The following is a 15,052-nucleotide window of genomic DNA, read 5'->3' as shown; positions in this document are numbered from 1 at the left end:
ATATATATATATATATATTAGGGAAGGAGCATTATACGGTTCCTTATATATTCATTGAAATAAAAGTACAAATTGCAGAGTGGAGACGGATCCCCGCATCTACAAAAGCCAAAAAAAATACAAAACTCACTCCCAAGGGGTTCTATCTCCATCATTACAACTCAACACCCAAAAAACAAAGAAATACGTAAATACCAAGAAACTTATACATGTATACTGAAGCAAAAAAACCAAAATGTATAGCATGTATACTGAAGCAAAGAGAGCCAAAACATACAGCAGTAAGAACAAGGGAACCCAATCCAATCACAGTAAGATTCCTCATGAAAATATGGAGAAAAGAGCGAGTCTTTACAAAACTCCAGTACACCACGATGCAGTCCTTGCCAAGCAGAAGCCTCGAACAGAAGAAGGGGTGAAAACAGTCAATCAACCAGCAGTAATTGAAGAGATAGAACAGCATCATAACCGGGCAAGAGAGGGAGTCGGATGTCGAAACCAAACAGACAGTGTCAATAACCGAACAGCCCAATACCATAGAACAAAAAACAAAAACAATAATAGAATCAATAGTATGAGCAGAAAAGGGGATAAGTATAGGAACCGACCCCGAACTAGCCAAATGCTTTCATACTAAAAAATTATCCAGTAACCATGAGAGGAGGACAATCTCTACCATAAAATTAACCATATACCGGCCAGAGTAATGTGCCAAAAAATGACACAAGAAACTCATACAAAACTTAATACAGATAAAGAGGGTTAACCAAACAGCCAGGCTACCGAGAGCAATCACGACGAACATAAGGAGCATCCACTTTGTCCCCAACAACTAAAGTATGTAAAGGGGGCGGGGGAACAGCGCCTACCCAATAATTGTTACTTGCACTACCAGCAAGCCAATTGGCGGATCTATTCCCCTCACGATGAATGAACCTCCAAATAGCAGAAATATGAGAGGATACGAGTTTGTTCTCTTAATACAATAGAGAATACCGCACGGTGCATCAGTCCCACTAGCAAGAATATCAACCAAAAAATGGGAGTCACTCTCAATGATAATAAACGAAAATATGGTTAAAAGACTTGTGAAAAGAGGCATCATTTGGAGAATTCATCGAATGTAGACACATTTTGAAGAGTTTCCAAGGCACCTTTTGGAGATTTATAAAAGAAGGAAGTTGAGACATTTGAAGGGGGTGCTTAAAAGTTCTGAAAAGAGTTAGAAGAAGAGGAGTTCTAAGGAGTTTGGAGAGATAGTTTTGGAAAGATTTTCAGGCACCACAAAAATTTAGTTTATCTTTTTTTGTTTTTAGTTTATTTTGAGAGTATTGTAAAAGATATGAGATTCAAAGAAACTTCAAGAGTTTGGTGGAGGATTTGAGATAAGTTTTTATGTTTTTTTTAACTACTTTTGTTTTTAATTGAGACTTCTTGTTGGATTGGCAATGATTTTTACTTTTAAACTAAAGTATGTTTTATTTTCTTCATGGATTCTGAGTTTTTTTATTTATCTTTTTTCTTAAAATGATAAGTAATTAAAGTTTGGATAGAAGTTGTAGAGAGTATTAATATTTAATGTTGAAAGAAGTTGTGATGATTTAAATCCATGAACTTCATTTAAAATCCATGAGATGATTTAAATCCATGAACTTCATTTACTTCTTGATTTAGTCTATCCAGATGTTAAAATTTGTTGTGAGAACATGTAAAAACCGGATTGGTATTGTCTCAGTTAACAATTAGAAAGAATCACATGAGGTTGTGGGAATGAGAATGTAATTCATATGATTTAATGCAAATAAAAAGAAAAATAATCATTGAAGGGTGTAGAGTTAGAGGACTTTAAAATGACAGGTTAAAGCCCCCACCTTGGTTTATTGTTTTAGGTTTTGATACGAGATGTTAGCCCCCAGGTAGAGGGAATCGAGGGAACTCTAGAGTGAGAGCTGATATCTTCTCTGCTTAGCCGGTCTTCAGAACTATTCAAAATTTAAATTAGCTAATGTTCTTTATAGTATTTCTAGTAAGAGTAAAGAATATAATTGCTCATATTTGGCACAACACAATTTGCATGCTTCCACAATAGAATTCCTATACTTATTACTGATTAATGATAAGGAGAAAAATATTTTTCAAATTTAATGTTTTTCTTTTACATAAACTCAGGTTATCTTTTTAAATTGTTACTGTTCTGTCAAAATATCAAAAAAAAATATATATTTGAATTTTAATACTGAAAAATATTTATAGTTTAAGTAATTGTCTTTTTAGAATATAAAGTTTGTTGTTCAAAATTGCATATTGCATAATTTCCCTATGGATTTGATATTCAGATCAAAAAGTCATATATTACTTGATAACGATACGTATACTTGTGTAGTATCTCAATATATATATAAATTAAAAAGTTAAATTCTTATTTTCTTTAGGAATAAGTTTTTGGTACTGTTGCAAAGTAAGAAAATAAAAATGAAATTTATAATTAAAGTCATTGTTATATTGTTGCATATAAACAGTCGGGACCACATTTAATTGTATAATTCTATTATATAGTAATTTTTTAAACTTCTAAAGTAGTTTAAGATAATTTCATTGAAATAATAATTTAAATATTCGGTAAATCAATTATTAAAAATAAAATACCACAAATATGAAAACTTTTGGGATAGCTTTTCAGATGCATTTGAAAACTTTATTTCAACTATTCATCATGCATTTGATTTTTCACATGAAGAACTAGGATTTGCATTTTATTTTTAGCCTTTGCATGTTCATCTTAACATGAATCCTTTAAATCCTTTATTATATTCATAGGGATGTGAAATTAGTTTCATTGGCATTGTAATGAGCAAATCCTAATTTTTCTAATAATATTTTAGAAAGATTTTGTATTGAAACATTAATTATTTCAATTATTAAATTAAAAAATTTAGCTTAAATCACTTTAAAAAATATTTTGAAAGTTTAAAAGAATTATTTAAAATTATTGAATGCCTTACCAGCATTTTTCAGTCATGGATTACAATTTTCTAATTTTCCCTTATCAAAACCTATTTTGTGAACTCTTAGAAAATAGGTTTAATCAAGAAAATTCATTATCAGGCATTCTACTACTGTTAAGAGACAAGGATGTCATTTATAGAAAATATTTGGGTATAGATTGATTTAAATTTTTTTTAATATTTGATAACTTTCATAAATAATGTTATACTTATAGTAATTATACAAAGATTTGATGATTTCAAATAAATGAAAATTATTTGTGTACGATCTATTTATGCACAAGAAAATTTGTTTTAAATTTTGTGCATTGGATTTGTATGCTTTGAGATGTGGATCTTCAATATTAAAATGCATATTTTTACTTACAAAATCATATAGCTCTTAATATTATTACTCATGCCTTAATCGACTCATCCAAGTTCACTGATTCACTGGATAGGTAATAGCATAACAACAATAGTTTTCCATTTTTAAAAAAAAAAAATTTATTTTTCACCTCTTAGTGTTAACTATGAAAGCTGCCAAAAATTCTAAAAAAACTACTTAAATCTTTAAACTTTATTTGATTAAAAAAATTTGACATATTGATCATCGTCATGTGGCTATAGGTTGGTAAATTATCAATTTTTTTTTTGTTTAAATCCTATTTTTCTTTTGAATTATTCAATTAATTAAAAAAAACTAGAATTTTACCATTGAATTTAACTTTTAGCATGCCCTTGAAATTAATCATTCAATTATAAAAATTAAAGCCCTTAAATTTTAATTTTAAAATATCAAATTTTCAAGTTGAGGAATTTTATGTTTTTTAACTTCAAAATTCCTATCTTGGAATTTTTTTTCTTTGAAGCTAGCATAATTACTTTGAAAAACTAAATTCCCCAAAATTGAATTTCATATAATTTGGTATGATCTACTCTAAAGAAAAAAATTTGTTTTGAATACTTGCAAGCACCCTTGTGTAAGATATTGGTCAGTCCAGGTCCAACCTAAATTGACCTGAGTTAACTAGTCTTATATCATCATATGTCCCTAATCATTTGCATATTGCAAAATGCATTTACATATAGATTTCATTCTAAAGTAGTGTGTGACACACACACACTACATTTAGATACCTTTTGTTCAATCCCCTTGACTTGATAGGTTTTGTTCGTTCTAAAGCTTATCACTACACATTTGTGCATAATATCGATTACCATATTTCTCTTAACTCATAGGCCAATACTTAAAAATATTCTAAGATTAGCGACAATATTTAAAGTAGTCGTAGTTTACCATAGTTCATACTAGGCCCAGATAATATAAGTTATCACAGCTCCCCAAGTTATATTTAATGGCCATTTTGGACATTGGCTGTCATGAAACATTTCGTGGAATTGAATTGTGTTGATTAGATCTATATAAGTTAAAAATTATGTGGTACATTATGCTTGATTCATTCATGTTATTGGGTTTATCACTCACTCTATGTTGCTAGACAACGATCCAGAATTGATATTGGTAATAGAATAAATCAATTGAGTTGTGCCCCGCCACTGTTACATCTTCGGTCTACCAGGGGAAGCAAAGTTCCCCCAGTTGAATCTTATCAAAACCAATCATATTACCTTGCCCCTTGATCACAACATACATGTAGGATTCATTGAATGATGTGGCACATAAGCTAAGAATGACTAAAGAAACGAGATTAATGACATGCTAAATTCTATAAAGTCTAAGTTCATTCAGTAAATTTAACTGGTATAAATATTAAAAAAAAAAGACAAGCAAAATTTTCAAGTAAGGCAGTAGCCTTGAAAAGATCTCTCAGATACTTATAGCAAGTAAAAAATAAATAACCCTCAAACAAATACATTCATAGTGAAACTTATGCAAGATATGAATATTTTTTTCTGCTCTAATGGTGCACCCGATTCACTCTAGCCATGATGTGTTTCTTTCAACTAAGAGTACAAAAATAACAACAACAACAAGTCTGGCCACTAAGTGGGGTCGGCTGCATATATCATTTTCCTCCATTTTGTCCTATTGAGTGTCATATTTTCATTTAATTTTAATATATTAAGATTACTTTTTAAACAATAGGCCGAAGCCATTTTAGGTTTATCTCTGTCTTTCTTAACAAAAGTCAAATCTAAAGCATCTACTCTCCTAATCAGATCATCAGATAATCGATGTTTAATGTGAACAAACCATCTAAGATAACTCTCTCTAATCTTGTATGTCACTGGAGTTACACCAACCGTTTCACGGATAGATTTATTTTGCATTTTGTCTCTAAGTGTCAAGCCACTCATCCGCCTAAACATTTGCATTACGGCAACTAACTTTGTTTTATGCTTCTCTTTTAAAGGTTGATATTTTGAGTCATAAAGTATTGTGGGTCTCACAACCATCTTAAAAAATTTTCGTTTAAGTCTAAGCAGTGCTTTTCTATCAAACAATCGGCCTGATGCATTCCTCCACTTCAACCCACCAACCTGTATTCTACTAATAACATCCACATCTATATCACTATCACTATAAATAATAGGCACAAGATATCTAAAACGTTCACACCTTTTAATGATTTGATCGTCCATAGCTACAATTCTGCCACTAGAGTTGCTCCTACTAAAATTACATTCCCTATATTCTTTTTTAGATCTACTCAAACAAAGGCCTTTAGACTCCAATGCAAAACTCCATAATTCAAGTTTTTTTCTAAACTCTCTCTTTTCTATTTCACAAGAAGGATATTATTAGCGAAAAGCATACACCAAGGTACATACTCATGTAAATGTCCACTAATAGCATCCATAAATAAAGCAAAAAAGATATGGGTTAAAGTTGATCTCTGATGTAATCCAACTGAAATAGGAAAACACATGATCAATCCTCCTTCTGTTCGAACACAAGTAACAACTCTAGCACACACATCTTTAATGACTTGAATATAAGTCATATCAGCACCTTTCTTTTCTAGAATTCTCCAAAGAGCTTCTCTTGGAACCTTATTTATAAGCTTTTTCTAAGTCAAAAAAAACAAAAAACAAAAAAACAAAACATATGTAGATCCCCCATACTCTCTCTGTACTTCTCCAATCAAACCCCTCAATAAATATATAACTTTATAGTAGACTTGTCTAGCATAAATCCAAACTGGTTATGAGAAATGATTTAAGGGATTCTTATCATGAGTTTTCGAGAAAAATTTTATGTTGGTTGTCGACTACCAAAACAGGTGATATTAAGTTGATAAAACCAACTTACAAGTACATATGCAATAATCATAAGTAATTATTAAGCTAAATGGAATTAACATGCATAATAATATTAGCATAATTGGTTAAAATCAAAACTGTTAGAAGGCCTTTCTTGATAGAATTTATAATTTCTTGCTACTGAATCTATGCTCTTCGTCTGGAAGGTTTGTGAATTCCCCCTTCTTATTCTAAAACATTTCAAGGTTTTCCTTATGGAATCAAAATAGAAAAAAATAAATTGAACAAGTACATCAAAATAGGATTCTTTGGAAAAGGAACTACAATCTAGCTGTCCATGAATATATAAGCATGGCCTTGACTGGCATCATTGTCTTATCAACCCAAACAAGCTTGTAAGATTGAGAATGACATTAGGATTTAAAGTATCCTACCTATGGCTCCCTTAATAATTGCACCTTTATAACTCACATTATAAACAATGGGGTTCCATGACTTTCTCCACATCAAAAATAAGTATAGAAAATGGTCATGAAAGAATTTAGAAAGTTAATAAAGCTGTGGAAAGTATATGCATTGCATCATTTACATGAACCACTACTAAATTGGTAAGTATTTCACTTATCAGTGGTAAAATATAAATGTCAAAATTCTTAAAATAAAATCAAAAGTTCTCTCAGGAATAATCTGCTACCAAGAAAAACGAAAAAAAAAAATCAAGTGGCCCCTAAAACTAGTCAAATATTTATCGCACACAAACCATTAATTATGAAAAATAAGAGCACTTTAAATTAAGAAAATTATACAATAACTCAAATTATAAGCATGCAAAGTAACAATACTGATAGACATTTAAAGAAGATTGAAAAAAGTAATACCTTAGGTGGTTTGAATGGATAGTCTGGGGGGAAATGAATGTTCACTAGAAAAACTCCCCCTGCATATGGACTATCAGGAGGACCCATGATTGTTGCTTGCCAATGAAACATGTCTTCAGCCACTGGACCTATAAAATTCAGAGAGTTAAAGTAAGGAAAAAAAAAAGAAAAGACCAACCGAATAATGGCGTAGAATATTTTTTTTCACAATCCAAGGTTAGAGTTAGCTAAAGGATTACTATGTTGCTGCTGTCAATTGATTTTATTAGACAGCTATAAGAAAGTGATAACTCGTAGCTGGAGTGTACATTGATTTTACTAGACAGCTATAAGAATGAGATAACTAATAGCTGGAGCTAAGAAACCCTAATGTAAAAGTTATAGGCGGTATTTACCCTGGCTACATAAAGGATGAAGAACATTTTCACTGAAAAAATCAAAACATTCTTACAAGAAAAACCGTGGTGGTGGTTTACAAATTTTTCAATAAAAATGCATTTGGCCAACAATTTAGCATTATAGATTGGCATATTGAAATAAATTAAAAGGGAAAGATTACTCCAAAATAGTTTCCCAACAATTTAGGGTGTGGCCAATTTTGTCCCAAAGTACCACACTTCTCTAATTTAGTCCATTGACTATAAAAAAAATGATCTAAGTGATCTCTAATGTAGAAATTGTGATACAAAATTGATCTCAAATTAGTCATTCAACTATATAAAATTGATTCCACTTTAGTTCTAAATAATCATTATAGATTAATTTTGGATAGTCAAGAAACTAAATTGGAAAAAATATATATTTTGAGACTAAATTGGCAATATACAGATAGAATGCATTAATGGCGGAGCATTAAACTGGCTAATGGCTAAGAAGTTTTATTGAACGCATGATTACAAATGTGAGCATTAAATCAACTTTCATCAAATAAAAAGTGCATGATTTTAGAATCAACAACATAAGTGACATCTACCATAAATACTATGATAGTAAATTGTCAGTCGTGGCAAACAACACAAAAAATCATAGGGTGCTTGAGTAAAATCATATACATTGGTTGCATTTTAAACTATTAAATAGTTTGATCTTAATGTAAGTGTAAGGAAAATCAGTATCATCATCATATCCAAACAATTTAGAAGATGGTGTGTCAATAAAGAACTACAAATCAATTTCTATAAAATTGGGGTTACATGAAATATCTATACAAATAAATAATTAACTTACAAACGAAGGCTTGAAAAAACCTAACTTATTTGACACACACATAAGTATTGCAGGGATATTAAACCAATAACATATGGAAGTTGGGGTAGTTCCACCGAAAACTCTATTCAACAACAGCAACAACAAAACCTTAATCCCACTAAGTGGGGTCGGCTACATGAATCATTTTTCTCCATTGTTCTCCATTGTGTCAGCTACATGAATCATTTTTCTCCATTGTGTCATATTTAGTGTCATATTTTCATATAATTCTAATAAATTAAGATCATTTTTTATACAATATGCCCAAGTCTTCATAAGTCTACATCTGTCTTTCTTAATGTAAGTCGAATATAAAACATCTACTATTCTAATCGGATCATCAGATGGTCGACGTTTAATGTGACCAAACTATCTAAGGCGACTCTCTCTAATTTTTTCCGTCACTGGAGCTACACCAACCCTATCACGTATATATTCATTTAGCATTTTGTCTCTAAGTGTAAAGCCACTCACCCACCTAACCATGCTCATCTCGTCAAACACTTAACTTAGTTTTATACTTCTCTTTTAAAGCCCAACATTCAGCGCCATAGAGCACTGCATGTTTCACCACCATCTTATAAAATTTTGTTTTCAGTCTAAGCGGTACTTTTCTATCACACAATAAGCCCGAAGCATTCCTTCACTTCAACCAACCAACTTGAACTCTACTAATAACATCCCCATCAATATCACCGTCAATTTGAATAATAGACCCGAGATATCTAAAACGTTCACACCTTTTAATAATTTGACCACCCATTGTTAGATTTTGTCACTATAGCTTCTACTACTAAAATTACATTCCATGTATTTAGTTTTAGTCCTACTCAAACGAAGGCCTTTAGACTCCAAGGTAGACCTCCATAATTCAAGTTTTTCCTAAGCTTTTTCTCTCATCTTAGCCACGAGAAGGATATCATCAGCAAAAAGCATACACCAAGTTACATCCTCCTATAATTGTCCAGTAAGACCATCCATAACCAAAGAAAAAAATATTGTCTTAAAGCCCAAAACTCTGTTCATTGAGGGGAAAAATAAGACTTAATGGAAATCTTAATTTAGGTACTAATAAAGAGACTATGTTTGTATAGACTATGAAATAGTTTGCTGAAGTTGTAGATTGTTATCATTACCAAACTACAGAAAAGCTTTAAATTAAGAATTAAACTTAAAGAAGGAGCTTCCATTGAACAATTGTAAAGTCGGGATGCTAGAAAGACCATAAATTTCAAAAATAGAAAGCAAAAACTAATGAAAAAGTAATCCTTTTCATCTATATACAGATGCATAAGTCCTATCTTGATTACCAATGATCAGCTTGGCATATGGACAAATACATCTAAGAAACATTATATCAATCACGAAAAAAGAGTGAATGTATCCCAGTCAATGTTTCACTAAAAGTTGATTGCATTTGATGTCACTTTTTCCATGAGCAAGTAAAATAAAACAAACAAACCCCTAATGCTCCAATATTATATTTAAGGTTGTAAGTGAACTACTCCATCTAATAAATAGCTTGAATTTGACTTGATTAATACAGTCAAATTCGCAATTGAACAAATTCAAACAATTTTTATAAGCTTTGAGGTAAAATGAACTAAACTTAACTCCGATCGAATTTATTTATTCACTTTCACAAACAACAAGTAACTTTAAAGACAATATATTATGCTCAATGATGGTTTGTGTACTAATCAATTAATTTTTTTCAATAGGAATTTACATGTATACCACACAATTCTTATTTACTTACATGACTAAAATCTAAAATTTGACATTTACTTATATAGTATTTTAGTGCCACAAAAATATCAAAAAGTGTATTTCATTTTAGAAAAGTTAATATCAGTGATATTTTTTATGTTATGCTAAAGATTGGAGTTTTTTTCACAAGAAGGGTTAAGGCTGAAACAAAATTTAGATCGGAATAATTTAAATTTCAATATTCAGGGTAAATTTTTTTGTTTCAGTTTTATGAATCAATCAAAATCCTTCTTTCAGCAATAAGGCATCATATCTTCCATGTTACATAATCTAGACTGGAAAGCAATGCTGAGATGTGCATGGATTCTATCCAAAAACACATCTCTCAAAGTTACTGAGCAGCCTAGGAGCCATAACTTAGTCATACAATTTCACCTCCAGATGGCATAACGCAGGGGTCAAAATCTTTGTAGGAGAGACGAAATACTTTTTTATGGCAAGCATACTCAAAATATTTCCTTAAATTTGAAAGATCTAAAGCAGTATATATCCTCCCAAATCCGGGGAAAACGAAAAATTTCAATCAAAGAGGAACCTGCACTGCATGAAGTCGGAGGATCCTTCTGCAAATCCTTCAATTCCTTCAAAATTCGCTTGGAAGCCATGAGTCAAGTCCTGAGATATTCCCCTGACTTCTTAGATAAAAAAGAAGAAAACGGCGAAGAGAAACAATAAGGAAAGAAGCTTGAGTTATGATGGAACCTATAACTCTCGGATGCTCCGAGCAGGCGAAGCACGTCGTAAAGTGGGGGAAGACGATGAAATGGCCGGTGGCAGGCTTTGGTTCTGAGATCAGAAAAATAAGAAGTTAATAGTACGTCCTATTACTATTAAAAATTTTGGGATAATTACGTAGAGAGCACTGTAAATATTCATATTTATAAATTAATTATATCACAATCAAACCCTGAATTTGACATAAATAGGAAAATATGGGCCCAGGTTTTGCCATGAATTTTGATATTTGAAAAATGGATGAAATTGGATGGTTAGTTTGTAAATGCCAAGTTTGGTGGGTTTGTATGTAATTGCCCCAATGTTTATCACATACAATTCTTATCTGTTTACAAATGTAAAGTTAAACTTTAATATTTAGTTTCATAGAACTCAAAGTTTTAACATCAACTTTTTAAAAGATAAATGTGTCTTTATTTTATGCGTAAATTTACAACATTGAGGTCATATAAATGTTAATCTTAAACTTTAAGTTTTAACTTTTTTTTAATATATTTATAAAATTGTTAAACTGCCACATTTTGTGTTGGTCTGAAATTAAACGAATACATCGTTCACAAATTGCACATGTTCGACTCACCAAGTTTCTAGTAATTCATCTGCACATTAAGGGTCTATTTGGGGCAACTGTTGATTATTTATAATATAGTGATAAGCAAATTATTATGATAATCTAATAATCTGTAGATTATTAGAATAAGTTGGATTGTTGTTTGGGAGAGCTTATTCAGAATAGCATATTGATAGTTGTTGTTTGATAAATGACCTTCATGCCCTGTTTGGTTAAATTGTTTGCAACAGAAGTAAAATGAGCACAGAAGTATATAATACAGAAGCTTGAAATTATCACAGATCAATTCAAAAAAGATGATATGCAGTTCTCATACTCTCGTGAGTATCAGAAAAAATAAAAAAAAATGATAAATACAATATGAAATATTAAAATATTCAATTTTAAACTCTGACTGCATCTGTCCTCAGCTGCACTGTCAACTTGGGAAATCATCACATCTGGATCACTGCTGCCAGTGTAACATGTTGGATTATCGGCCCATTGGAAGAAACTACAATAAGCTGAAACACCATTGCGGCAAAAGTAGAACTGTCTCCCACTGCTGTGAGACTGACTTTACGTGAGTAACGGAGCCGATAGTCTGCAGTAACACAAAACAACTTGGTTTGTCCCAAAAATCCTATAAGTCAAGTGTTATAGCTGCTAAAAAAACCAATTTTGAGATCCTAAAAAAAATTAAAAAAATGCTGATGAAAATAAACCTATAGTGTACTAAATAAATAAGACTTGGTGGCTCAGCTCCAATAGATATCATCTGCGATAGACTCCCTCAAAGCAGTCATCTCAGCCTACCCTAAGCATCATGAATTTCAAATTCATTAGTCAATCTCACCCTCAGGTATTGAAGGCCCAACCACAACTTCTGATGGTTCTTCAGAGACATTCAGTTCATCGTTATCAGCCATACTAAAGTTCGTATCTTAAAGTGAAGGATGTTGTTAGATGAAGTTATGAAGTGTTATTGTTGCCACCACAATATGCATCTGCTTTGGAAATGGATACGACGGTATATGAGGTAGGATGACCCATTTATTCTTCTAAACCCCAAACGTTCTTTCAATTACACTGCATAAAGAGAAGCGATGTTTGTTAAACATTTATTTCCTATCACGGATGGTGTCACTTACTCGTTCAAAATCAGGAATATGGTATCTAGTATCTGGATATGGCTTCAGGTAACCCCTCTACATAAGATATCCAGCATCAACCAAATAGTATTTCTCTGTTATGAAAGACAATGTTAATGACAAATAATACATATAACTAATACGTTTGCAAATCAAAACATACATGAAGGTGGGTGAGGAAAACACTGTGATCTATTTTTAGTTGCACAGAAGAATATCTGACTGTCATGTGCACTCCCTTACCATCCCGCCATGACAAAAGTGAAACACGCGTTGAAGTCACACACCACCTTGATATTTTGAGTCCTTGAACCACTACGACTAATGTATGCCTCCTTATCCTGGTTGGGTAGCCGGGCATCAGCATGAGTACCATCAATTACACCTATGCAGTTTTGTTTTACAGCGTTATAAAATATTTATATTTTGGTAGTTACATAAAGAAATCAATAGTTACCTTAAAATAAGGCATGTAACGGTGATCGTTGGCAATTTGTCATGGAGTACTAGCAAATGACAGACCATCTGGCTCAACGATTTGAGATGCAAAGCTAACAAGTGTTTATATGCCTTTGGAGAAGTAACAACTTATTATTTTTTATGAATGTTGAAATATCTTCATAACACTTCTAATTGATTCGTTATGTGACATAATGTATAATGTTATAGCCAACACTTCCCTTTTCATCGTCTAGAAGAACCTTAAAGGTCGTGATTTAGAGATAATTCGTGCAGGAGATCCATACAAATAAGTTCACTCATTCGAAATATGTTGTTGAACCTTATTAGATGTATATAAATCATCTCACCTACTTATTTATCCCCAACAAAGTTGGATGTCATACGGGGCATACAAACACTGCGAATCGGTAATACTCCAACAATAATATTGCAATAGTTGCAGCCCATGCCTTTCTTTTATGGTGTTCCTGCTGCAAATCCATCCTAAAGGAAAAAGGTGTCGGTTATTTCAATAATTGTTAAAACATAATAGAAGCGAGCAATAAGCAATAAAAACATGAAGCCCTTAGAAAAAATATGTACAAAGATCAGTTTATAGACAAGCATGACTCATTTAGAAGACATTAAAAAAACATGACTATGAAGATCAACATATTAAAATTACCCATTTAGAAGTTCATAACACAACAAAAGCCACAAATAACAAAACACAAAAAAAAGTCATTCATCCACCAAAACACGCAATTCTGGCTGCGGTGCCATGAATATTTGCCTAGGGGTTAGATCCTCGATTTTTTTCACACACTTTGCATGAAAGCGCATGTCCGCAACTATTTTCAGGAAGAGAAGCCAAAGTTCCAAGACATTCTAAGATAGTGTTGTCGAGTGGTGGAGCAAGTGGTGAAGCTCAAAAAGTATCAATGAGTTGATCAAAGGAGGTTTTCTCAAAAATTTTCTTTTATTTCTTCCTCCTACCAAGCTTGGGCCTCTCTGAAAGTGAACCGGCCTCCCCCATCTCCCTCTGGTTAATACTATGCACTTCTTCATCAGCTGTCACTGGCTCACGTAGGAAGTCATCTGGTATACCTGCAAACCACATCTCACCAGGGTTGAATGCATGTTTTCCCGTCGCCACAATCCTCTTAAACATTACATCAAGTTTTTCTTCAAGATCCGACTCAATTCCGCTCTACTTTTATTTTTTTGTTGTCAGCATTGCTTGTAACATTGTATTGAGGGGGGTTTAGGGGGATAATAAGGTAAATAAAATTTTTATAAGAATTAACAAAATGAGAATATAAATATTACCTATAATTTCTCGGTCTACCATTCATCTGGAGCATCGATCATCCGTTTAATGGGATCCCAACCAAACCCGATTAATCCACGTTTCAACTCCCAAAAATTCCACTCTTTTTTCAATTGATTTCATTTATTCTTAAACTTGAGCTTGACATAATCTCTTCCAGTCAATTCTTTAAATCTTTTAGGAATATTTTGTCAACTTTCTTTGTTGAAATAGGCAGTTGTCCTATTCCCCATCTCAATCTTTGTAATACAGAGATTGCAGAAAGTATTCATAACTTCCTTATCCCACATAGCTGACGCACCACCTTCATTTTGTCTTAGCCATATTGGAACTATATAAAGAATTTTTTGTTAAACATATAATATCATCACATTTCAAGCTTACGTGCATAAGAAAATCTAGTTAGTGCAAATCAATTGAAAACAAACACATTATTTAAAAAAGATGTCCATAATATATGTCTTCAGCTCTTGTACAAATGAAAACAACTCATAAAGTCATTTATTACACCTCACAATTTCAAACTGAAGAAATCATAAATGGAGTTAGGTCTTGGAAATATGTCATTCTTTCAAAAGAAGAAATAAGAAATCAGAAACGAAAAAACAATCAATTCTTTCAAAAGATAAAAGCAGAACTCAATATGCGGGCAGACCAAATAAGAAGATGAGATGACCCAGTACTTGCAGAAGTTACTATTCAAAAGAAAGTTAAGGCATATAATCACACAATATTTT

At 32.0% G+C, this 15,052-nt stretch overlaps 1 protein-coding gene across 2 annotated transcripts in view; it reads right to left on the bottom strand.

Moving 5' to 3' along the window:
• The window catches only part of LOC110030675 (ubiquitin-conjugating enzyme E2 10), a 44,485-nt gene extending 33,574 nt beyond the window's left edge, over window positions 1–10,911 (bottom strand). Inside the window, exons 1-3 of one of the 2 annotated variants that reach the window (XM_020733513.1) lie at window positions 10,811–10,911; window positions 10,644–10,723; window positions 7,091–7,218 (exon numbers count right to left, since the gene is read on the bottom strand). In XM_020733513.1, the coding sequence (XP_020589172.1) occupies window positions 7,091–7,218; window positions 10,644–10,713 (198 nt within the window). In that variant the 5' untranslated portion in view covers window positions 10,714–10,723; window positions 10,811–10,911. Of the gene's footprint in view, window positions 1–7,090; window positions 7,219–10,643; window positions 10,737–10,810 lie in introns of both variants that reach the window. The other variant, XM_020733514.1, reaches the window with a different exon arrangement.
• Window positions 10,912–15,052: the final 4,141 nt, after the last annotated feature.

The sequence above is a fragment of the Phalaenopsis equestris genome, unplaced genomic scaffold (assembly GCF_001263595.1).
Source record: "Phalaenopsis equestris unplaced genomic scaffold, ASM126359v1 Scaffold000750, whole genome shotgun sequence".
In the NCBI taxonomy this organism is placed as follows: Eukaryota; Viridiplantae; Streptophyta; class Magnoliopsida; order Asparagales; family Orchidaceae; genus Phalaenopsis; species Phalaenopsis equestris.
The sequence above is the reverse complement of the archived record's forward strand: the minus strand, read 5'-3'. Positions and strand labels throughout refer to the sequence as shown.